The 24087-nt window shown below is 44.8% G+C and overlaps 1 protein-coding gene across 1 annotated transcript in view; it reads left to right on the top strand.

The window, feature by feature from the left end:
- The window catches only part of LOC311138882 (potassium voltage-gated channel subfamily KQT member 2-like), a gene marked incomplete at both ends in the record, with an annotated part of 93021 nt that extends 69225 nt beyond the window's left edge, over positions 1 to 23796 (top strand). Inside the window, 7 exons of the mRNA XM_084173674.1 lie at positions 2574 to 2642; positions 2869 to 2902; positions 11579 to 11849; positions 16852 to 16960; positions 17241 to 17372; positions 22842 to 22965; positions 23071 to 23796. Coding sequence (XP_084029800.1) covers positions 2574 to 2642; positions 2869 to 2902; positions 11579 to 11849; positions 16852 to 16960; positions 17241 to 17372; positions 22842 to 22965; positions 23071 to 23796 — 1465 coding nt within the window. The remainder of the gene's footprint in view (positions 1 to 2573; positions 2643 to 2868; positions 2903 to 11578; positions 11850 to 16851; positions 16961 to 17240; positions 17373 to 22841; positions 22966 to 23070) is intronic.
- Positions 23797 to 24087: the final 291 nt, after the last annotated feature.

Raw genomic sequence — 24087 nt, 5'->3', positions numbered from 1 at the left:
CCCCAAAGAATGATGTTTCCATCTCCATGCTTCACGGTTGGGATGGTGATCTTGGGGTTGTACTCATCCTTCTTCTTCCTCCAAACACGGCGAGTGGAGTTTAGACCAAAAAGCTCTATTTTTGTCTCATCAGACCACATGACCTTCTCCCATTCCTCCTCTGGATCATCCAGATGGTCATTGGCAAACTTCAGACGGGCCTGGATATGCGCTGGCTTGAGCAGGGGGACCTTGCGTGCGCTGCAGGATTTTAATCCATGACGGCGTAGTGTGTTACTAATGGTTTTCTTTGAGACTGTGTTCCCAGCTCTCTTCAGGTCATTGACCAGGTCCTGCCGTGTAGTTCTGGGCTGATCCCTCACCTTCCTCATGTTCATTGATGCCCCACGAGGTGAGATCTTGCATGGAGCCCCAGACTGAGGGTGATTGACCGTCATCTTGAACTTCTTCCATTTACTAATAATTGTGCCAACAGTTGTTGCCTTCTCACCAAGCTGCTTGCCTATTGTCCTGTAGCCCATCCCAGCCTTGTGCAGGTCTACAATTTTATCCCTGATGTCCTTACACAGCTCTCTGGTCTTGGCCATTGTGGAGAGGTTGGAGTCTGTTTGATTGAGTGTGTGGACAGGTGTCCTTTATACAGGTAACGAGTTCAAACAGGTGCAGTTAATACAGGTAATGAGTGGAGAACAGGAGGGCTTCTTAAAGAAAAACTAACAGGTCTGTGAGAGCCGGAATTCTTACTGGTTGGTAGGTGATCAAATACTTATGTCATGCAATAAAATGCAAATTAATTACTTAAAAATCATACAATGTGATTTTCTGGATCTCTACATGCTTTGTAAGTAGGAAAACCTGCAAAATCGGCAGTGTATCAAATACTTGTTCTCCCCACTGTATGTAGACTAAGAGCTAAAGACCTGTCCATAAAGTTCCCAGCTGCGCCTGAATCTACCAGCTCCTTAAACTGGAGAATTACCGGGTAATCAGGGAAGTTGATGTGGATGGTGAAATGCGCAGCAGAGGGCTCTGAACGAGTGTGGGTTTGCGCTACCTGGGGTGACGCGAGAGTGCCCTGCCTGCCGCCTCCAGAACCAGAAGAACTCTGACGACATCGTGCAGCAGAATGTCCTCTCTTGCCACAAGTGTGACACTGGATCTGTCGTCCTCCATTCTCCCAGAACGCTGCACCACCTAGCTCCATCAGAATGTGATACAGGTTGAAGGGGGGTGAAACGAGCAGGCCCCTTCCAGGACGTCCTCTCAAAGCCAGCAGGTTGTCCTACCGGATGGCCATGTCCACCAGTTGGTTGAAGGTCAACGTGGTATCCTGGCAGGCTAGCTCCCTACGGACGTCCTCACGCAGGCTGCATCGGAAGTGGTCGATGAGGGCCCGCTCGTTCCACCCGGACCCAGCCGCTAGAGTTCTAAACTCCAGGGCAAATACTTGCGCGGTCCTCGTCCCCTGCCTCAGATGGACTAGACGCTCGCCCGCCTCTCTTCCTTCGGTGGGATGATCGAAGACTGCCCGGAAGAGGCGAGCAAACTCTCCGTAGTTGTCCAACGCGTCTCCTCCTTCACTCCAGACCGCGTTGGCCCACTCCAGGGCTTTCCCCTAGAGGCAGGAGACGAGGGCGGACACCTTCTCCCGATCCGATGGAGCAGGGCTGATAGTGGTGAAATAGAGGTCCAGCTGCAGGAGGAAACCCTGGCAGCGGGCCGCTGTCCCATTGTATTCCCGCGGTCGAGACAGGTGAATACCTCTGAGTGCTGGTGTGTGGGTGGCTGGATCCGGTCGCTCAGCTGGTTCTGCAGGGTCGGGTCCTCTCCTCTCCAGGCGCTGGACGGCCTGGAGAACCCGATCCATCGCTTCACCCAAGCTGGCTAATATGTTGTAACGCTCCCGGACCCGCTCAAAGACTCCAGGCATATTCCCCACTCCTGCTGACTCCATGCTGTTGGGTGTGTGATTCTGTAGCCGGTGATTTGTCAGGTGCAGGAGGTGTAAATCACAGAATAATGGTTTATTCGGCCAATACAGTGGTTCGCAGCAATGCGTAAAACAACTACAGTGCGACTTAACGGCGCACTGGGGAAAACAAAACACATGGGTGAATATCCCGACGATAAAGTACATAATGCTCCACCTAGCTATCGACACCTCCACATGGAAACAGTCACACACAAAGACATGGGGGGCAGAGGGAATACTTATACAGGGACTGATGAGGGGATATCAACCAGGTGTGTGTAAAAACAAGACAAAACAAATGGAATGATGAGAAGTGGAGCGGCAGTGGCTAGAAGGCCAGTGACGACGAACGCCGAAGCCTGCCCGAACAAGGAGAGGAGGCAGCTTCGGGAGGGTAGTCGTGACAATATGAAATTAAATTAAATTGAAAACTATAGCCTACTACCCATAAATGGCAGTGATTGCATCGGGAATAATATACATTCATACAGAAAATTTGAAATAAAACAAAGCCATTCTATATGCAGGGAAGCTATGCTGAGGTATGTTTTTCTTTCTCCCTGTAACACCAACACGTCTTTTGTATTTTATTTATAAGTAGACTGATCCCGCCACTAAATCAACTGGATCTACTAAGAAATCTGAAGAGCAAGTCGGGACTGTCATTCAGGTCAGAAACAAAATCAGAATTCATCACCTCCTAAGATGCAATGTCTTTATAACATTATGAAACATGATGGAAAATAAAGTGTGCTACTACATCTATAAAAAATATAGCATCAATACTACTATATCAGATTTGACAGATTATTGACAATTGAATGTACTGTATGTGCGTTTGTCTGTTTTTTGTTTGTTTATGTGTGTGTGTATCTTTGCGTTTCCTGCCCAAACAGGAAGGAACCCCAACCAGAACCCTCCCCAAGGTCAGTATCAAAACTTTATTTTACAACAAGGTCAAAAAAATCTATTTCACTCTCATCTCCAACCCATTTTCCGGTCAGTTCCAAAGTCGACACTGAACCTGAAGACTGTTCAAAACAGTCACTATCATTAAGAGTACCATCCCATGTCATATTATCACTAAGGTGGCCAACACTCGACCAAACAAGTCCTACAGGCTCTAGTTTTATCACATATTGACGATTTCACGGTTGTATGGTCAGGTGCAGCAAAGGACCTAAGAAAGCTTCAGCTGGCCCAGAACAGAGCAGCATGCCTTGCCCTTCACTGTACTCAGAGGGTTCATATCAACACTATGCATGCCAGTTCTTGTTTTTATGAGAAGTATCTCTGTTGTAAATCCCAAATTGTTTGTTTAAACAACTCAATTCAGAAAGACTTACTCACCCCACCAGACATGTTACCAGGGGTCTCTTCACAGTCCCCAAATCTAAAACAAATGTAAGGCAACGCACAATTTTACAGTGCCTTCAGAAAGTATTCACACCCCTTGACTTTTTCCACATTTTGTTGTGTTACAGCCTGAATTAAAAATGGATAAAATTTAGATTTTGTTGTCACACACATTACCCCATAATGTCAAAGTGGACGTGAGAGAACTGGGGAAGGTTGAACACCAGACGGGCTGCAGCGTTCTGGATGAGTTGTAGGGGTTTAATGGCACAGGCAGGGAGCCCAGCCAACAGCGAGTTGCAGTAATCCAGACGGGAGATGACAAGTGCCTGGATTAGGACCTGTGCCGCTTCCTGTGTAAGGCAGGGTCGTACTCTGCGAATGTTGTAGAGCATGAACCTACAGGATCGGGTCACCGCCTTGATGTTAGCGGAGAACGACAGGGTGTTGTCCAGGGTCACGCCAAGGCTCTTTGCACTCTGGGAGGAGGACACAACGGAGTTGTCAACCGTGATGGCGAGATCATGGAACGGGCAGTCCTTCCCCGGGAGGAAGAGCAGCTCTGTCTTGCCGAGGTTCAGCTTGAGGTGGTGATTCGTCATCCACACTGAGATGTCTGCCAGACATGCAGAGATGCGATTTGCCACCTGGTTATCAGAAGGGGGAAAGGAGAAGGTTAATTGTGTGTCGTCAGCGTAGCAATGATAGGAGAGGCCATGTGAGGATATGACCGAGCCAAGTGACTTGGTGTATAGCGAGAATAGGAGAGGGCCTAGAACTGAGCCCTGGGGGACACCAGTGGTGAGAGCACGTGGTGCGGGTACAGATTCTCGCCACGCCACCTGGTAGGAGCGACCTGTCAGGTAGGACGCAATCCAAGAGTGAGCCGCGCCGGAGATGCCCAACTCGGAGAGGGTGGAGAGGATGATCTGATGGTTCACAGTATCAAAGGCAGCAGATAGGTCTAGAAGGACGAGAGCAGAGGAGAGAAAGTTAGCTTTAGCAGTGCGTAGAGCCTCCGTGACACAGAGAAGAGCAGTCTCAGTTGAATGACCAGTCTTGAAACCTGACTAGTTGGATCAAGAAGGTCATTCTGAGAGAGATAGCAAGAGAGTTGGCTAAAGACGGCACGCTCAAGAGTTTTGGAGAGAAAAGAAAGAAGGGATACTGGTCTGTAGTTGTTGACATCGGAGGGATCGAGTGTAGTTTTATTTTACAAGGGGTGCAACTCTCGCTCTCTTGAAGACGGAAGGGACATAGCCAGCGATCAAGGATGAGTTGATGAGCGAGGTGAGGTAAGGGAGAAGGTCTCCGGAAATGGTCTGGAGAAGAGAGTAGGGGATAGGGTCAAGCGGGCAGGTTGTTGGGCAGCCGGCCGTCACAAGTCGCAAGATTTCATCTGGAGAGAGAGGGGAGAAAGAAGTCAAAGCATAGGGTAGGGCAGTATGAGCAGGACCAGCGGTGTCATTTGACTTAACAAACGAGGATCGGATGTCGTCAACCTTCTTTTCAAAATGGTTGACGAAGTCATCCACAGAGAGCAGCAGTAAAATAACAGTGGTGAGGCTATATACAGGGGGTACCGGTACAGAGTCAATGTGCGAGGGCACAGGTTAGTCACGGTAATATGTACATGTAGATAGAGTTAAAGTGACTATGCATAGTGTAGCAGTTTCAGGGGTTGTGTTGTGGATGGACGTTATGTGCCTGCAAGTTTTTTTGTTTTTTGGCTGCCAGGACCACGGACAGCAATGCGAAGTATTCCCACAGAGGCAGGACCATGGACAGCTCCGGGGAAACTTCTAGACTGCAGCAGAGCAGCCACACCTGTCTCCAGTTATAATCAGAGCCAAACTGCAGACAGGTGAAACCAATCAGTCTCTCTACTTTAACCGCGCCCTGGGTTTCTTTCTTTGTCTTTGTTTTGATCCCGGCAGGTGAAGGAGTAGGAGGCAAAGCGTACGGAAGGAAAAGGAGGCTTTAAAAGACGAAAGGAAAATAGGCTTTTAACAAGGGTTGATTTCCGCTAAAGACAAAGCTTGGAGGACCTTCCACGGGAAGCGAAGTATTTACTTTGTTTCTTTTGGGTATGATTTGTCAAGAACGCTGCCAAAGCCTGATCATAATAAACAGGTTTCACCTTTTCGTTGGACTTGTGTTGTGTGTGTAAACCCTGCCTTGCAAAGTACCCGGCCCCGAAACCGCTACACGCAAAGAAATATATATATATATTTTGTGGTTTAAGGGCTGACAACCATGGAAGATCTGTTGAAGCAATTGGTCACTTCCAATAACATGCAACAAGAAGCAAATCGCCAGCAAGCGGAAACCAATCGCTTGTTATTGGACGAACAAAGGAAGTGTCAAGTGCAGATGGATATGGAAATGCAAAGGTTAACTGCTGAAATCACTGCGGTGAAAATTGCTCAACAGACTGCGGGTCTACCCATCGCGGTATCTACAGAAAATGACGCCAAATGATGACGTTAAGGCTTTCCTAAAGACATTTTAGTGTATGGCCACAGATAGAGTGGGCAGGAATACTGGCTCCATTTCTTTGTGGGGATTTGGAAGCGACAGAAGCCAGTGACTATGACACACTGAAGAAGGAAATATTAGCCCTGTTGGGAGTCCCTGTTTCTTTGAGGGTGCAGTGGTTCCATACGTGGACGTATCAATCCGAGAAGACACCCAGGGCACAGATGTTTGACCTGGTCCACCTAGCGAAAAAATGGCTGGACCCCGTGACCCTCAGTACTGGGGCCATGGTGGAAAGAATAGTGATTGACCACTACATCCGGGGCTTACCTTATGAGCTAAAGAAAGTTGTCAGCCAGAGCAGTCCCACCACGGCGGACAGAGTGGTGGACCTCGTTGAGAGATGTTGAGCAACGGAAGAACTGCTCAAAACCAGCCATCAGAACCGAACCACCCATGAACAGGGAGGCCTCAAAGAAGGTGGAAGAAAAATAGCAGCCACCCCTGGGTTTGGAAATAAATAATCCAAAGGACGGATGGGGAACATGGATGCCAGGAATAGGTTTTACAGCCTGAAGCAAGGTGAGGTATAGAGGGGTTGATACCGACACCCGGGAGTGCTGTCGTGAAATAGGACACATCGCATGGAACTGTACGAAGAAGGAGGAACCCATGCAGGTCGATATTTCCAATCTACACCACTGCCATGTCAATTCTGCCCATGTCCAAGCCCACCGCCACCCACCGCACCTCAGTCGGGTACATGTACAAGGGAAAGAAGTAGATGCTCTTCTAGACTCCAGGAGCATGGTCTCCCTCATCATACCTTCCCTACTAACCCAGCCGCATAGGGCTGCAGCTCCACCCATGGACATCACCTGTGTACACGGGGACACCAAAACTTATCCAACTGCAGTGGTAGACATCAACACCACCAAAGGGCGGTTCAGAGGTAACCTAGGGTTGATTGAAGATCTACCATATCCCGTGATACTGGGTCGTGACTGTCCGTACTTTCAAGAATTGTGGAAAGTACTACAGGACAAAGGAGATGGCTGTGCCAGTTATATGGCATGCCAGGTACCATTTACATTTTCCAGTGAAACGAAAATGAAACCGCTACAAAAGACCTCCCTGTCCTATGAAAGAAAAAATAACAAATTGGTACTTACATGCCGGCCTCCCATGGCCAACACTTGTGTTCTCCTGGGAGAAGAAGGGGAAGAAGCCGACGAAGAGACGGGAAACCTAAGGGGGATAAATGGTCCCGAAATGGGGGAAGAGGAGGAGTTTGAAGAGCAGGGCGAGGGGCCTGGAAATTTGGTGACAAATTAGTTTTTTCCTCCTGAGTTTCGTACGGCTCAGCTGGAAGACCCCACGCTACAGAACACAAGATAGAATGTTAAGGTAATAGATGGCATACCTATAAATCCGGCTAATGTACTCACTTTTCCTCATTTTTCCATGAGAAATAATATCTTATACCAGGTCACGGAATCCAATGACATTACAGTGGAGCAGCTGTTGGTTCCAACCCCGTTTCGGCGAACAGTGCTGAACCTGGCCCATAGCCAGCTATTGGGAGGACATTTACGGAGAGAGAAAACACAAGAGCGGGTGTTACAATGTTTCTTCTGGCCGGGGGTGTATGCAGATGTCGTAAGGTGTTGCCAGGGGTGTCCTGACTGTCAGAGAACCTCACCCCTTCCTGATTTACGAAATCAAGGAATCCCGTTGCCAGTGATAGACACACCCTTCGATAGAATTGCTATGGATTTAATTGGACCATTGCCACGGTCTGCGAAAGACTTTCAACATATACTGGTTGTGGTAGATTATGCCACCAGGTATCCCGAGGCCATACCCCTGTGTAGTGCCAACACCAGGAGCATCGCCAGAGAGCTGTTACAGATGTTCTCCCGGGTGAGAAATCCTGACGGACCAAGGCACAGTGTTCATGTCCAAGATAATGAAAGATCTATGTAAATTGCTTCAAATCAAACAACTGCACACCTCTGTATATCACCCCCAGACTGACGGCCTAGTCGAGAGGTTTAATAGAACCCTGAAATCTATGCTCAGATGGACCATGGAGCGGGATGGCGAAACTGGGATCTGCTGCTTCCGTTTCTGATGTTTGCCATAAGAGAGGTACCCCAGGCATCCACTGGTCTTTCACCCTTTGAGCTATTGTTTTCCCACAGGCCCAGGGCATTCTTAGATGTGACGATGGAGAACTGGGAACAACAGCCCAGCCTCCACAACACTGTCATAGAACACATTGAAGGAATGAGAGAACGCATAAACAGTGTAATGCCCATCGTGAAGTAACATTTACAGCAGGCCCAAGAAGCCCAAAGTCGAGTGTATAATCGGCCCGCTCAACCCCGAGAGTTCGCCCCAGGGGTTCGGGTTATGGTGTTAGTACCCATGACAGAATGTAAGTTCCTGGTCACATGGCCATGGCGGGGTCCCTATGAGGTGTTGCAGAAAATGGGGCCCGTGAACTACCTCATCCGTCAGCCAGGGAGACGGAAGCTAGAACAGGTGTATCATGTTAACCTGTTAAAGAAGTGGGTAAGTCAAGAAGCACTGTGGGGGGGGGGGGGACCAACATTCAGACTTCACTATTTTCGGCCACTTCCTCTTCTTCAGAGAACCTGCTGGAAGAAATTGCCTTCGGAGATGTAACGCCTTCCCAGACCCAGGAGCTATGTGAGTTGGTTGTGAAAAATAAAGATGTGTATTCTTCCTAACCAGGGCACACCCATCACATCCAACATGACATCATCACGCCTCCGGGGATACGGGTCCATCAAAAACCTTATCGGACGCCAGAGGCGAGGAGAGTGGCAATAAAAGAAGAAGTGAGGAAGATGTTGGAGCTGGAAGTCATTGAAGAATCACACAGTGCGTGGTCCAGCCCGATAGTCCTGGTATCAAAACCAGATGGTACAGTACGATTCTGTAATGACTTCCGTAAGTTGAATGCCATTTCGGAATTTGATGCTTATCCCATGCCACGAATAGATGAGATGATGGAGAGACTGGGATATGCACGCTTTATCAGTACACTTGACCTAACCGAGGGGTATTGGTAGGTTCCTCTGACCCCTGCAGCTCGGGAGAAGACTGCATTCTCTACTCCAGAAGGCCTGTTCCTATATGTGCGACTGCCCTTTGGACTTCAAGGAGCCTCTGCCACATTTCAAAGGCTGATGGACCGCATTCTGCGCCCACATCAATCCTATGCTGCAGCCTATCTGGACGTTGTGATCATCCACAGCCACACTTGGGAGGAGCACCTAATCCGGTTAACAGCAGTCATCGATGTACTTCGGCAAGCAGGGCTCCTGGCCAACCCAAAGAAATGCACGCTGGGGGTAAGTGAAGCAAAGTATCTGGGCTATTCCATAGGGCGAGGGTTCATCAAACCACAAGAGAAGAAGGTCGCGGCAATCCAGGATTGGCCTCGACCAGTAAACAAGTAACCGGTACGTGCTTTCCTGTGAATAACCTGTTATTACAGACGTTTCATCCAGGATTATGCAATAATTTCAGGAACCCTGTGTGACCTGACGCGGAATGCCCAACCTGCCATGGTAAAGTGGAACCCTGAGGCCGAAGAGGCTTTTCAAAAACTGAAAATGGCCTTATGCACTGCCCCTGTATTGTATTCTGCGGATTTCTCGAAGCCTCTGATTGTACAGACAGATGCATCGGACACGGGAATTGGAGCTATACTCTCGCAGGAAGTGAATGGAGAGGAACATCCAGTGCTGTACATTAGCCGTAAATTGACTCCCTGTGAAACCAAATATGCAACAATAGAAGAAGAGTGTCTGGCGATTAAATGGGCTCTGGAGTCCTTGAAATATTAAGTTCTGGGTCGCAAGTTTGTATTGATGACAGAGCACGCTCCTCTCACCTGGATGAAGCAGAATAAGGACACTAACGCCCGGATCACCCATTGGTTCCTCAGCCTCCAGCCTTTCCACTACCAAAATCGTCCACCGTTCGGGTTCTAAACATGGTAATGCTGATGCCCTGTCTCTTCAACCGCTCTGACCCCAGTGTCAACGCTGAGGGGGAAGGTATGTAGCAGTTTCAGGGGTTGTGTTGTGGATGGACGTTATGTGCCTTGCAGGTTTCTTTGTTTTTTGGCTGCCAGGTCCATGGACAGCATTGCGAAATATTTCCTCAGAGGCAGGACCACGGACAGCCCCGGGGAAACTTCTAGACTGCAGCAGAGCAGCCACAGCGTGGCAGATGTGTTGTTACCTACCCTTACCACCTGGGGGCGGGAGGTGTTTAGTCCCAGGGTCCTTAGCTTATTGATGAGCTTTGAGGGCACTATGGTGTTGAACGCTGAGCTGTAGTCAATGAATAGCATTCTCACGTAGGTGTTCATTTTGTCCAGGTGGGAAAGGGCAGTGTGGAGTTCAATAGAGATTGCATCCTCTGTGGATCTGCTGGGGCGGTATGCAAGTTGGAGTGGGTCTAGGGTTTCTGGGATAATGGTGTTGATGTGAGCCATGACCAGCCTTTCAAAGTGCTTCATGGCTACAGACGTGAGTGCTACTGGTCTGTAGTCATTTAGGCATGTTACCTTAGTGTTCTTGGGCACAGGGACTATGGTGGTCTGCTTGAAACATTGGGTGCAATGAATATGGGACCAAATACTAAACTTTTGACTACTTTAATACACATACAGTGCATTCGGAAAGTATTCAGACACCTTGACTTTTTCCACATTTTGTTACGTTACAATGAATATGGGACCAAATGTTTTATTCCCCCTCATCAATCTACACACAATACCCCATAATGACAAAGCAAAAACAGGTTTTTAGAAATTTTAGCAAACTTATTTTATATTATTCTTATTTAAAATGTATGTAGCTCTGTCCTTGAGCTGTTTTTGTCTATCAATGATTTGTATTATGTTATGTTTTTTGTGGACCCCAGGAAGAGTAGCTGCTGCATGAGCATAAGCTAATGGGGATCCTAATAAACAAACAAACTGCGTCCCAAATGGCACCCTATTCCCTATATAGTGCACTACTTAGGACACAACAACACAGAGAGCCTGTGGCTACTACTGACACTCATGTTTTACCCATCACATTTCTAACTAATGATGCAGGATGGCGTGACGTCAATGACAACGTTATTTATGAGCATGGCACAATGTCGTGCTCTGACCTTGTCCTCTCATGGACTCGTGGCCATGCTCATAAGTAGTGCACGTGCTTACTCAAGTGATTTAGTCATACAGTCACCAATATGTTGAGCTCATGAGTGTGAAAAGGCCTGGGTAAGATGTTTCTGTTTTAGAAAAGTCCTATAAAATGAGAAGATTTATTGAAAAACGTTATTTGACTGATTACTTACTGCCAAGTAAATAGAGGTTATGACTCTCCGTCAATATTCAGTTGGGGCTGAATGAATGCAATACCAAAACATAGCCCATAGGTTGTGGGTTCGATTCCCACGGGGGGCCAGTATGAAAAAATGTATGCACTCACTAAAACTGTAAGTCGCTCTGGATAAGAGCGTCTGCTAAATGACTAAAATGTAAATTGTACGGCTAGTAAACCACTAAATATTGCGACATCAATAGCATCTGATTACCATAACTGCATATTGGTAAGTAAAGATGTGCATGGTGTGCATGAATACACAGAAAAACACTGACTTGTATTGCTTGAGTGATAATCACATGACATATCTCCTCTCAACATCTCTTGATCCCCTGACCCCTCCAGTCAGAAGGTCAGCCTGAAGGAGCGCGTTTTCTCCAGTCCCCGGAGCTCGGGGACAAAAGGGAAAGGTTCACCCCAGGGCCCCAGCAGACAAGGCAGCCAGGGTCAAGGCCAGGGGGGCCAAGGCCAGGGCCAACCCATCCGCCAGTCCCCCAGCGCGGACAACACCAACGAAGACAGCCCCAGCAAAGTGCCCAAGAGCTGGAGTTTCGGAGAACGCAGCCGGGCACGTCAAGCCTTCCGCATCAAGGGCGCAGCCTCGCGCCAAAACTCGGAAGGTAGGATTATCTTTACGCTATGTGTTTCTGTGGTACTTGATATGTTGAGTTCAGTCTAGCTTTTGAATGATGTGTTATTCTTTGTGGCTTTAGTGTTGCAATGAGTTTGTGTGGTGTGATGAGCTGTGCTGTGAGAGTTCAGATCGTACGTGTTATGTACTGTATCTATTGTGGGCCTGTTTTTTCCCGGGGGTCATACCTTTTTCTCTGTTATCTGTAGTATCTTTGTTGCCTTGCTGTTTGGTTCATTTGAAACAAACTTGGAACAGTACAATTAGAGAAAGACATGATTATGTTCTGCTGATGTAGGTGATGTATAAAATGTTAGGTGACATTGACAAGTTACAACAATGGTCATAATGCCACTTTATGCTATCATAAGGATTTGGTTAGCTACATTACTCAGACTATGGCTGGTTGAAACAAACCTTTGAACTGATAACAGTGACAGTGTTATAACCGCTGTTGAACTCATGTTCTCACTACATGTCCTATAACAATGCTATTGGCAGTATATTATTGGCATTGGCGTTGTCACCACCTCTTAAAGTATTTTGATGTTCAAGTCTTAAATTGTTTAAGTGTTACTGTTAATTAATCGTAGATATTAATCATGAACTAAACAGCATGGCAGCATATGTTTGCCCTACATGATGCAGTTCTGTTAAACATGTCCGGTCTGTTTTATGTGTCTGTATTCATGCAATTGTTGCTCTTGATGGCGTTTTCTCTGTACGTTGACAGAAAACAATCATTTGATGCACGATTGGCAAAATGCAATCCTCATCGATTCCTTTTTCGTTTCTCTGTTTGACGCTGTGCTAAAGTGCTGATTGAGATGCAGGATGAAGAATTCAGACAGAAGAGGTCACCAGGTCAGGCAAACAGGGATGATTGTTTCAACATCCACGATCAACACATCAATATATATATATATATATATATATATATATATATATATAGGGATTTATTACCTCATGTACAGATATGCTATCATGTTTTGTTTTTGGTTTGGTATGCTTTTTGGACACAGAAGCCCAGTCCCTGACTAAAAAGCGTGCTCAATGGAGAATCTCCATTTAAAGTGCTTTCCAGTCCAGGACTAGGCTTAATCTGTGTCTGAGAAACCAGCCCATGTTTGGATTTTTTGTTGTTGTTGATTTGTTCCATTTGACAAACAGCTGTAAAGAGGTTAAAGTATAGTACAAGATAACATAGATTTTATTTGCTGGCAATGGCATCACCTTCATGTTGTCTGTTTGATTTACTTTTGTTTTTGAATATGATAACATCATAAACCATGTACTATGAATACTAATCTATACTAATCACCAGAACTGATGTGAGAAATCAGATTTTTCTAATTTCATGTCCAAATTCTCCCAAAGTGTCTAAAATTGATTGTGTAGCTCAATAAAGTTACTTTAAGACGATTTGGACATGAAATGAGAAAAATCTGTCTAAATCTGATTTCTCACATCAGTTCTGGTGATCATCCAGATCAAAATAAAGGCTAAATGATGCTTAAAACTATTTCCTAAAGTCATTCTATGGAGTTAAGTTAGTGCCAAAAACCGAGTGTGCATGTAATCAGTGTTGTGCACATATTAGCTGATAACTGTTGAAAAATTATTTGGCAGAATTGCAGCAATCATTTAGTAGCATGGTTAAGATTTCATCTCAACCCCAGTAACAAGCCATAACAATCTGTCATTTTATAGTAATAATCTGTTGATATGTTTGTTATGTCATGCAAATTATTAGCTTGGTAAAACAGAGCAATTCAGTTTGGATTCCGAGGCTAACAAAAAAATAAGACTTTAGAGGACTCAAGTAAACTGTTCCATTTAAGTTAGCCTGACATGATGCCTCTATAACATGATCATGACAAATTATAGTGTCAAAATGACGACATAAAACCGGTCATGATATGTCATTACCGTTACGCAAAGTGACATAGCACATACAACGCAAGGACTGTAAGACATTTTCGTCTGATTGTATGTTTCGCCATGTCATAATGCCAGCTTGGCTTACATGTAATGGTCAACTGTAGCAGGCCTAATGCCATTTCTATGGTAGCCTTATGAAGGCATTAAGATGCTGCATTTACTGATTTCCACTGCCCGTAACTCTAATGCAGCAACCAGTTGTGACTTGGGAATAATCTTCAACTGCACACCTTTTGGAAAAACAAAGATCCTACATGCCTACATGTTAAAAAGCGCAGTTGTGAGATAAAGTAGGCTATTTATTATTTTATCATGTCTACTGATCATTTATCACAAAACCTACAAATATGTTTCATAGTTGTAACGCAATGCACATAATATGTTCAAGTATGTGACATTAGATTGATCCATCCTTTGGGGAAAGACTTTTGAATATACTGATTTGGCACTATTTGACTATTGTACAATACATCACATCTTGTCATATCTGAGCAGTGGAATTAATTCAAATCTGATAAATATACCAATTTTGTATACTGCTGAATAAGTTGGCAGCTTTGCAGAGTTGCTGCTTTAGCCTCATTCTGATACTGTATCAGTTGGGTCATGCTCATATGAAGCCATAGCTTAAACGGCTTTGGAACCTTGTTTTCAGAGTGACATTTTGATTGAGTTTGCTAGCTAACTTCTTGTACATCCAATGCAAATTTCCACAGCATTATCACCGGTTGCTGCATGACAGTGTAGGGTTTTCACTGTCAAATTACCATTGTGTCACAACATGCCTTTTCACAATTTTGCAATAGAATAAGTGACTGCAACCAGTATGAAAATCTTGGTAACACTTTCTGTGAATGCCCTAATCATAATGAAATGTAAGCGCCAATGTTTTGCATTATAATTTTTTTTGCATATTTCTTAAGGGGTTATTAAAACCTGTTGCTGCAGTCCTTTCTTCTTCAGTCCATTCCACTAATTACTGTACCAAACTACATTTGATGGCCATAATTATTACTTATCACCCCTCCCTTTCACGATGCAGATCTGGCCAATACCCTTGCAGTCCTTATTGCATTGTACCTTCAGAGAGTTTCTGTAATACATGACAAGATACAACCTGACACAACTGAATATCACCACTGCCCTCGGGTTCTTTACATCATGATATTGTATACCATTTCCTAATAAGCCTGTTTTTTGGTGATTGTATTATGATTTTTTCCACAATTTAACCAGCTTTATCTTATTGTCTTTTCCTTCTCCTCTACACCTCCTTTGCAGCAATTGAGGGGTTAATCAGTAAGAAGAAAATCCCATGTCTGCTAGGGGGATGGTCACCAGATCAAAATGAATAAAAACAAGTGTTTATATGATAGAAGCAATATAATGCATGCCCAACTGTAGACCCATTCCATGAGCACAGTAGTGGGTGGGCCCCATCATTTCCATAATAGCCCACTCCAACTCCAAGCAAGCAGCCCGAAAGCCATGCACTCAACTGAAAATGGCTGCCGCTGCTGCATTCTAACCTGCATGAAGGAAGCTGTCTGATCTTTGTCAGTTGGCCTTCGACGCCCACTAAGGGCCTTTAAACATAGCACTATAGAACCGTGACACTAGATCCCCTCCCCTTAAAATGGAAGCCATGTTGGGGAAGACGTGTTGCAGTTTCACGGCTCTGTAGTTTGGTTGGCATTAGGTGCACAATGTTTTTGTCTGTTGGAGTGAAACTGGGATAGGTCAATGCTGTGACCCAAAATGATTGACACCTTCAGGCAAGTTCAAGCTCTTTATTTGTCAATACAGATATCTGCTTCAAATTTCTTGAGCTCAGAGTTCACATAGACATACTTGATTATGCTAGATACACATACTACATACACTAGATACATAGAACCAAAGACAAACAAATCCTCTTGCACACCATAAAACCATTATGGTCTTGAAAAGGGAGAAATCCATACCCTCTCAAATACAGCACCAATATTGAAATATGTAGGGAGAGATTTACTCAGCCTTGTCACCAGTCTGAACCTCCAATTTCACTGATGCAAATTGCTGCCAACTCGAGTCTGGCCTTTAGATCCCCAAAAATAGAAAAGCAATCCCTTACAATAATTGAAAGATAAATGTGTGACTGCACAAGCCAATATCCAAACTCCTTCTCGGCTCACTCCTCACAGTCAAATTTACAGTAAATCCAGTGACTCAGCCACACAAAAAAGTTTGATATCGAAAGGAGTATCAGAAATGTTTGATGCTTAATATAATGAATTATATACAGTAGGACCAGTTTACACTGTTACACTGTTTCCACTATTACGTTTTACTTCAAGATATAGCTAGATACATTGATTGCGGAGTTAGCTGTCCTGCTATGGCTTCTATATAGGTGCTTATTGAGCATCCATGTTTTGTACTGTTACGTCTCTGTCTCTGCATTGAACCTCATGTAGGCACATAGTCCCCCTTCTGCCATAATAGGCATTCAGCAGTTTGAAACACTTGAACGACTATCCCACTCTGCATAGGCCTGCACCTTGAACTCAAGTGTCTCAAACTGCAGATTGACTAGGCTGTGGTCCACTGCAGTGGACTGTCTACTGACTGTCTCAGTGTCATGCACAACGATGCTAGCTGCTAGCGTAGCTTAAGATAAGAGCACACTGGCTTTGGCACGCCACGTCACGCCTCCATATTTTTGGGTCACAGTAGTCAGGTGAAGCCATTAACCTCTGAAACTGGTACCGCTATGTCCCCCCTTCTTCCCAATCCCCCCCTTTCATTTTCCTTATCCTGCATCAGCCAATGAGATGAACCGACACTGCCATTAAGCTGCCCTCAATTCGACGCCCAATCCCTCACTGTAACCCTGGGCTGTGCAAGTTAATGGCTGTGCCTTCGCTTGGTTCCATGCAGACTGGCATCCTTAAAGACTGAATGAGTGGAGGTTAAGGGAGAGTGCAGATGACAGTTCAGTGTTTCCCTCCACCCCATCCCACAGGAACACGCTAACACCGGAGCTCTCGTGTGCTTGTTGTGTTTCGTAGAAGCCAGCTTCCCTGGAGAGGACATAGCGGACGACAATAAGAGCTGCCACTGTGAGTTTGTCCCTCAGGACTTGACTCCCGGACTTAAGGTCACCATCAGGTCCATTTGGTAAGCCAAGACAAGTTTTGTCTTTCAGAGTGGGTCTGGGTCAGGTGAATCTCTATCTCTCATTATCTGTATAATTTTTTTGTTCATATCACCCTCTTGTTCTTCCATCTCAATCTGGGAAAATCGTTTCATACTGTATACAGACATGTAAGAAGTTGAATTGAGATATCTCACGGCCCACATAATTGTCCCAGACCCTAGTATAATGATCTATGAAATGTCCCATTTAAAATATCCTATTGAGGTTGTGTTCATATCTCAAACGTCGCTCTCTCCTCAGCATTATGAGGTTCATGGTCTCCAAGAGGAAGTTCAAAGAGAGCCTGCGGCCGTATGACGTGATGGATGTCATAGAGCAGTATTCAGCTGGCCACTTGGACATGCTGGCCCGCATCAAAAACCTCCAGTCCAGGCAAGATACCCTCCCTCTCCTATTCTCTCTCTGAGACCTGTCTTTTGCCACACTTTTAGATCCCTGGGTACAGCAAAATTCCAAATTAATAAAAGATTAAGACGTATTGATTGCGTATGTCTTCACACCGCAGAGTTAATACTTGGTGGAAGCACCTTTGGCAACCATTACAACTGAATCATTTTGAAAATATTCTACCAACCTTCACAACACATCAAAATTGCTCAAGCTCAGTACATTTAGTTAGGAATCATTAATGGACAGCAATATTCAAAACTCAAGCAAATTTAAGTCAGAACTGAGACTGAACCACTCAGGAACACTCAACACCTCTTGGAAAGCCATTAAAATGTGTGGCATTAAAATATGTGTAATTGTCCTGCAAAAAATTAAAACTCTATCCCAGGGTTAGGTTTACAGAAGATTACGGCGGGTTTTCCTCTAACTTTTTACCTGTGCTTTGCTACTTTCATAATTTCTTCTGATCCTGACAAACTCCCCAGTCCCTTGGACTGAAATAGATGCCGGTACTATTTTGACTGCTATTATGATTGTCTGTTTATTTCATATCCGCAAAGTAGTTAAAACACTGTCAGTTCCACTGTTCCTGAGTGTTCCACAGGTGTTCCACAGGGGCGTAGGCACGGGTAGGACTGGGTGGGCGTAGGCCCACCAACTGGGGAGCCAAGCCCACCCAATCAGATTGAGCAAAAAATTCATAATTATGCTCTACTTCTCAGTGTTCCAAATGGGACTGAGAGATGACCATTAGTCCAGTGAGTTGCATGTTAAATGCAAGAGTCATGTATTTAAGTAGGCCTACAAGACTACTTGGTCTGTAATACTATATTATATATTTTTTTACTTTTCACCCCATTTTCTCTCCAATTTTGTGATATCCAATTGGTAGTTACAGTCTTGTCCCATCGCTGCAACTCCCGTACGGACTCGGGAGAGGCAAAGCCATGTGTCCTCCGAAACACGACCCTGCCAAGCCGCACTGCTTCTTGGCACAATGCTCGCTTAACCCGGAAGCCAGCCGCACCAATGTGTCGGGGGAAACACCGTACAACTGGCGACCGAAGTTAGCGTGCATGCGCCCGGCCCGCCACAAGGAGTCACTAGAGCGCGATGGGACAAGGACATCCCGGCCGGCCAAACCCTGCGAATTGACCACAAAAAGCCAAACAGATATATTTGACTAAAACATAATAATTTAAAACCTTGCTTGCATATTTGTATACAATCACATATACTGTATCTCTCTAATTACGTGGGAATACTTTGAAACGGATTTCCAAAATTAAAATCACTTGGATCTTTACAGTCTTATTTATGTCCAACAACAAAAAATGTCAGGGGCCAAATAAAATATTGTTACTTTTACTTAAACAGGTAAGTTACTGAGAACACATTCTCTTTTACAATAACAAACTAAAATAATGACACTTGAGTCAGTGCCATGCTTTGATGTCACACAATTCATAGCTCAATTCAATTCCTTAAACCTATTGTTGACGGTGTTATGATAGTCTGTCAATCAAATATTCCTAAACCAAATGGCATGTTGTTAATGCTGTGAGCAAACAACAGCCACTGTTGGCTGGAATCATAGGATGATTGATAATTCATGATCTTCCTGAGTCCCACCCACATCACTTTATAGGCTACTGTACCTCAAATAATTACACGAAAAGATCAACTCGCAATACGGATTCAGTGAATCAGTGATGATCAGTGATTATTTCAATGAAACGTTGATGTAGTCTGCTTCTTTGTAACTGTCCTGTATGCATGTTAATACAACTGTTATCAAGACAATTAGCATTTGGCTTGACCTGCTCCCTGCATATTTTATGATGTTAAGAGACTTACCATAAAGGGTCCAATTTCCAGAGACACAACCCTGATACCCATGACCAAGCAAATTTTCCGTGAGGTTGTTCTTACCAAGTGAACCCAGCAATTTTTTGTTGTTGTTGCAATTATGGAGTTGTGAGTTTTGTTCCCCCAAAGGTCAGAACGCATTGAATCTGAATTCAACGTCTATACGCATTACACAACAATAGTAAGTGTCTGTCCACCATGTATAACACAAAGGCGACATCTTGAGCATATTCAGTCTCATCTCAGGGGCAACGTTGTCGAATAAGTACAATATATGTTGTGAGTTTACAAATGATACCACATATATGTAAATATATTCCTACTTAGAAGAGAAAAAAATGTAACATTCAAATCTCCTCCCTATTTGTTTTAAAATGATGGCTTCACTGTCATATCATACATCTGCAGTACAGAGGCTGATTAATTTACCAAATGAAAACAGCAATTTGCTGTTTTACTATTGGCAAATATGTTTGGAATATATTTTCACTTATTTGTCCTTGTCTTTTGTCTCCTGGTTCTGTTGTTTTGGTTTCGTTCATTTGATGTGCGCCTGTCGGACTGGTCCTTGTTGCGCCGTCATCCTGCATTGTGCTGGTGTCTTCTCTATTCACTTTTGCCAGGATAGATATGATTGTTGGTCCCCCTGGGCCCTCAACTCCCCGCCATAAGAAGTATTCAACTGATGGACCCAAAGAGTCACCAAAAAACTCTCCTAGGTTAGGCCTCACCAGACTACCTCTCTCTCATCAAGAGCTTATCCCTCAGTTCATTATCTATTGTCTTGACAAGCAGCGAGAAACCTTTTTTTGGCTCGGCCTACTGTGACAGCGTGTTACTAGCGGTGTCTACATCGCAGTGTGATGCAGTGACTTGATCAAAGTAGCAAACGTCTTGCAGCAATTATTCAGTTATTCTCAGCAAAGAATTACTCAAACTCAGTGAGTCATAGTCTCTTTGATGCCCTTTGAGTGCTGATCAGCTGTATACACATGTGTATACGCATACACAGAGTGTACAAAACATTAGGAACTCTTTCCTAATATTGAGTTGCACCTTCTTTTACCTTCAGAACAGCCTCAATTCGTCGGGGCATGAACTATACAAGGTGTAGAAAACGTTCCACAGGGATGCTGGCCCATGTTGACTCCAATGCTTCCCACAGTTGTGTCAAGTTGGCTGGATGTCCTTTGGGTGGTGGACCATTCTTGATACACACGGGAAACTGTTGAGCGTGAAAAACCCAGCAGCATTGCAGTTATTGACACACTCAAACCAGTGCACCTGGCACCTACTACCATACCCCGTTCAAAGGCACTTAAATCTTTTGTCTTGCCCATTCACCCTCTGAATGGCACACACACACAATCCATGTATCAATTGTCTCAAGGCTTAAACACCCTTCTTTAACCTGTCTCCTACCCTTCATCTACACTGATTGAAGTGGATTTAACAAGTGACATCAATAAGGGGTCATAGCTTTCACCTGGATTCACCTGGTCAGTCTGTGTCATGGAACGAGCAGATGCTCCTAATGTTTTGTACACTCAGTGTATCTAACACATACAACAGTAAAAAATATATATATTCTTATTTGTCTTGCGCTATACTGCTACGATTTAACTAGAGAATTAATAAAAGTAGAATAAAAGTAAAAGAAGACTATGGTAAATGCTCCTGTAGGATATAGGAGAGCTTATGCTCCTGTAGGACATAGGAGAAGCGAAGCTCATAGGTAAGTAGTCAAGTCATGTAGCCAAACAAAAAAGGGTTGCGCTGCTGGTGTAAAAATGGCTTTATAAATAAATGTGATTGATTGATATTGCCTGCAATGCATTGACAATGTGAAGGCCTTCTACGTAAAGATAGCGAAATGAATCTACAGCCTATGACCTGTGAGGCGGCTATGAACAATACAGTATATTCTTCGGTTTTGGATGCATGTTGGCATGAAGTGTATTGAAGCATGCCACGAGATGCACAATGTACCTTTTAGAAGTTGCATAGTTTCTAATCTTGGCCGCTTTGAATGCTTGCAAAATTGGTAAGCATGTTTTGCCTAACCATGGAGCCGTTCTGTTAATATCTATTTTTTCTACTGAGGATATTGCTCTCTTATTCAGATGTTTAAAATGGTAGTTCAGTGCCAACCCTCTTATAAGTAGGCCTCAGTCAGTTTTCAATCTTGCATAGATGTTATGGATGGTTTTTAGAAGGTTCATGGTGCTTTACAACCTGGTCTCAGAGCATTTAGTATTATTCTTTATGTAAATCCGGACCACACCATTTATAATGTATTAATTTGTGGATGACCATCATCCATCTCGTATGATATGTTACAAATTACAATTCGTATGATATGTTACAAATTTGCTAAATGTACGATATGTTATGTTTTTGCAAAAAGTACAATATGTTACCAATTCCAATTTGTTGTAGCTATGTTAGCTAGGTGGCTAATGCTAACGTTAGCTAGCTGGCTAACGTTAGCTAGGCTAGGGGTTAAGGTTAGGGTTAAGTTTAGGAGTTAGGTTAAAGGGTTAGGGTTAGCTAAAAACGTTAGGGTTAGGGGAAGGGTTAGCTAACATGCTAAGTAGTTGCAAAGTATCTAAAAATATACTAATTAGCTAAAATGCTAAAGTTGTCCGTGGTGAGATTCGAACACGCAACTTTTGGGTTGCTAGACGATCACGATATACGCCCACCCATCCAACCTGACCAACCACCCTCCTTTCGTTTTTGCCTTAAGTTACATTCTGTCTTATGTAACCATACCAAATGTAACATATTTGAGTATCCCATACTATGTTATGTCTAGTCTGAGACCAGGCTGTGCTTTAGGGCAATAAGTATCGCTGATCCAATATGTCCAAGCAATGTTTTCAGTGACACTTTACTTGAAGCAACCTTCCCTTGAAGTGTAAACATTCGATTCACACTTTACCTTTAGAATGCGTACAGAACCTTTGTCATAGCAGTCAAAGATTCCTTGTCATGACTGTTTGTGACAACTTGCCTTACACTTCTGACAACTGGCATGCCAATGTTATAAAGCAGACCATCTATGGCAACCATATTACCATCCCTGGCAACTTCATAGGGTGTTACTTCCTTTGCAGAACCTGTAATACCCACTTGAGACAGGTATTATGTCATTCTTATAACAGCTTTAAGTAGGCATACAAACATAAAGTAATGTGTTGCTGTATTGTCTTGCTGGGTTCAAGAGCCAATGATGAGTAGTTGAAATAAAAGATGACCCTAACCCTGCACCCTGTAAGGCCCTGGGTCCTCCTCCTCCTCCTCCATCTCTCCGTATGCCATCCCATGCATGTGCCCATCCCACTCCCACTGTGCTCAGCGCTCGGCAGGTGAGAGCTATACCTGAGTGATCTCCTCTCTACACCTGCACTCCTCTACATCTTGCAGAGAAAGTATTGGGTTACATACATTCTTTACAATTGTGGACATTCATTACTTTTGAAGGTTGATTTTATTTTTGCTGTGTCAATTTCAAACAGGTTTTCTTCAACGCTGTTGGCTTTATTCTAGACATTGTCCGTTTGTGTTTTGAATCGGTAGAGTTGACCAGATTGTTGGTCGAAGTACTCCAATCACAGATAAAGACCGTCCCAAAGGAACCACTGACGGGGGGGTTGAGGAGGACCCAAGCATGATGGGGCGTTTGGGGAAAGTGGAGAAAAAGGTAAGGTATACCATTAGCAATTAATGGCAGTATTCACTGTGTCCCTGTGTTTCCCTTGGGCTTTCCAATTCTCCATCACGCCATGGTGTCTTCCCTTCTGGGCAGGTCATGTCAATGGAAAGAAAGCTGGACTTCTTGGTGAACATCTACATCCAGCGCATGGGCATCCCCCAGTCGGAGACTGACGCCTACTTTGGGTCCAAAGAGCCCGACCCGGCACCACCCTACCACAGCCCCGTGGACCACATGGAAAAGAGAGGCTCCATCACCAAGATCATCCGCTTCAACAGCTCGGCCGGACAGAAGAACTTCGACCCCCCGCCAGCCTGCTCTGGCCTGGGGGGCCACTGCCCCCCCTCCACCTCCTGGCAGCAGCACCCTGTCAGCGAGTTCCACCAGCGCAGCCAGGGCAACTCGCCTTCCCCCGTAGGGGATCCCTCCCTGGTCCGCATCCCTCCTCCACCGGCCCATGAGCGCTCATCTGGAGGCCACAGTGGGAGCAATCGGGGGTCCCACCGCAACAACGGTGGTGGTGGCAGTGGCGAGGGGGATAGAGAGGGCAAGGCAGACAGCGACACGTCCATCTCTTTCCCCTCGGTGGACCACGAGGAACTTGAGCGCTCCTTCAGCGGCTTCAGCATCTCCCAGTCCAAGGAAAATCTGGACTTCCTGAACAACAGCAACTTCAGTGTTGTAGCCCGCTGCGCCAAAGTAAGGCCCTATATCGCAGAAGGTGAATCCGACACTGACTCGGACCTCTGCGCCCCCTCGCCCCACTCGGCCACCGGGGAAGGCGCTTACGGGGACAGAGGGTGGTCAGGATCCAAGTAGGCCAAAATTGGAACTGCTTATATAAATGCCTTGGAGTTCAGAGCTGAAGGTCTGATGTGCTAGGTGTTAGGCTGCTACCACCAATGATACTTGTGAGAACCAAATAACCTGGCTCCTCTTGAATGACTGCAGCGGAGAATGAGGAAAAAAGTTATCACGCTCCAACGGTTTTTACTGAGAAAGCGCCTGTAGTTTTTCAATTTGACTTAAAGCACACACATTTGTTCTCATGTATTCGCACACTCATTAACTCAAGGTTAAGTTTGCCAGTGATTGTTTTGATCTTTTACT

This window comes from Coregonus lavaretus, assembly GCF_964263955.1.
Source record: "Coregonus lavaretus genome assembly, chromosome: 12".
NCBI classification, from domain to species: Eukaryota; Metazoa; Chordata; class Actinopteri; order Salmoniformes; family Salmonidae; genus Coregonus; species Coregonus lavaretus.
This window is presented reverse-complemented; position numbering and strand designations above follow the sequence as displayed.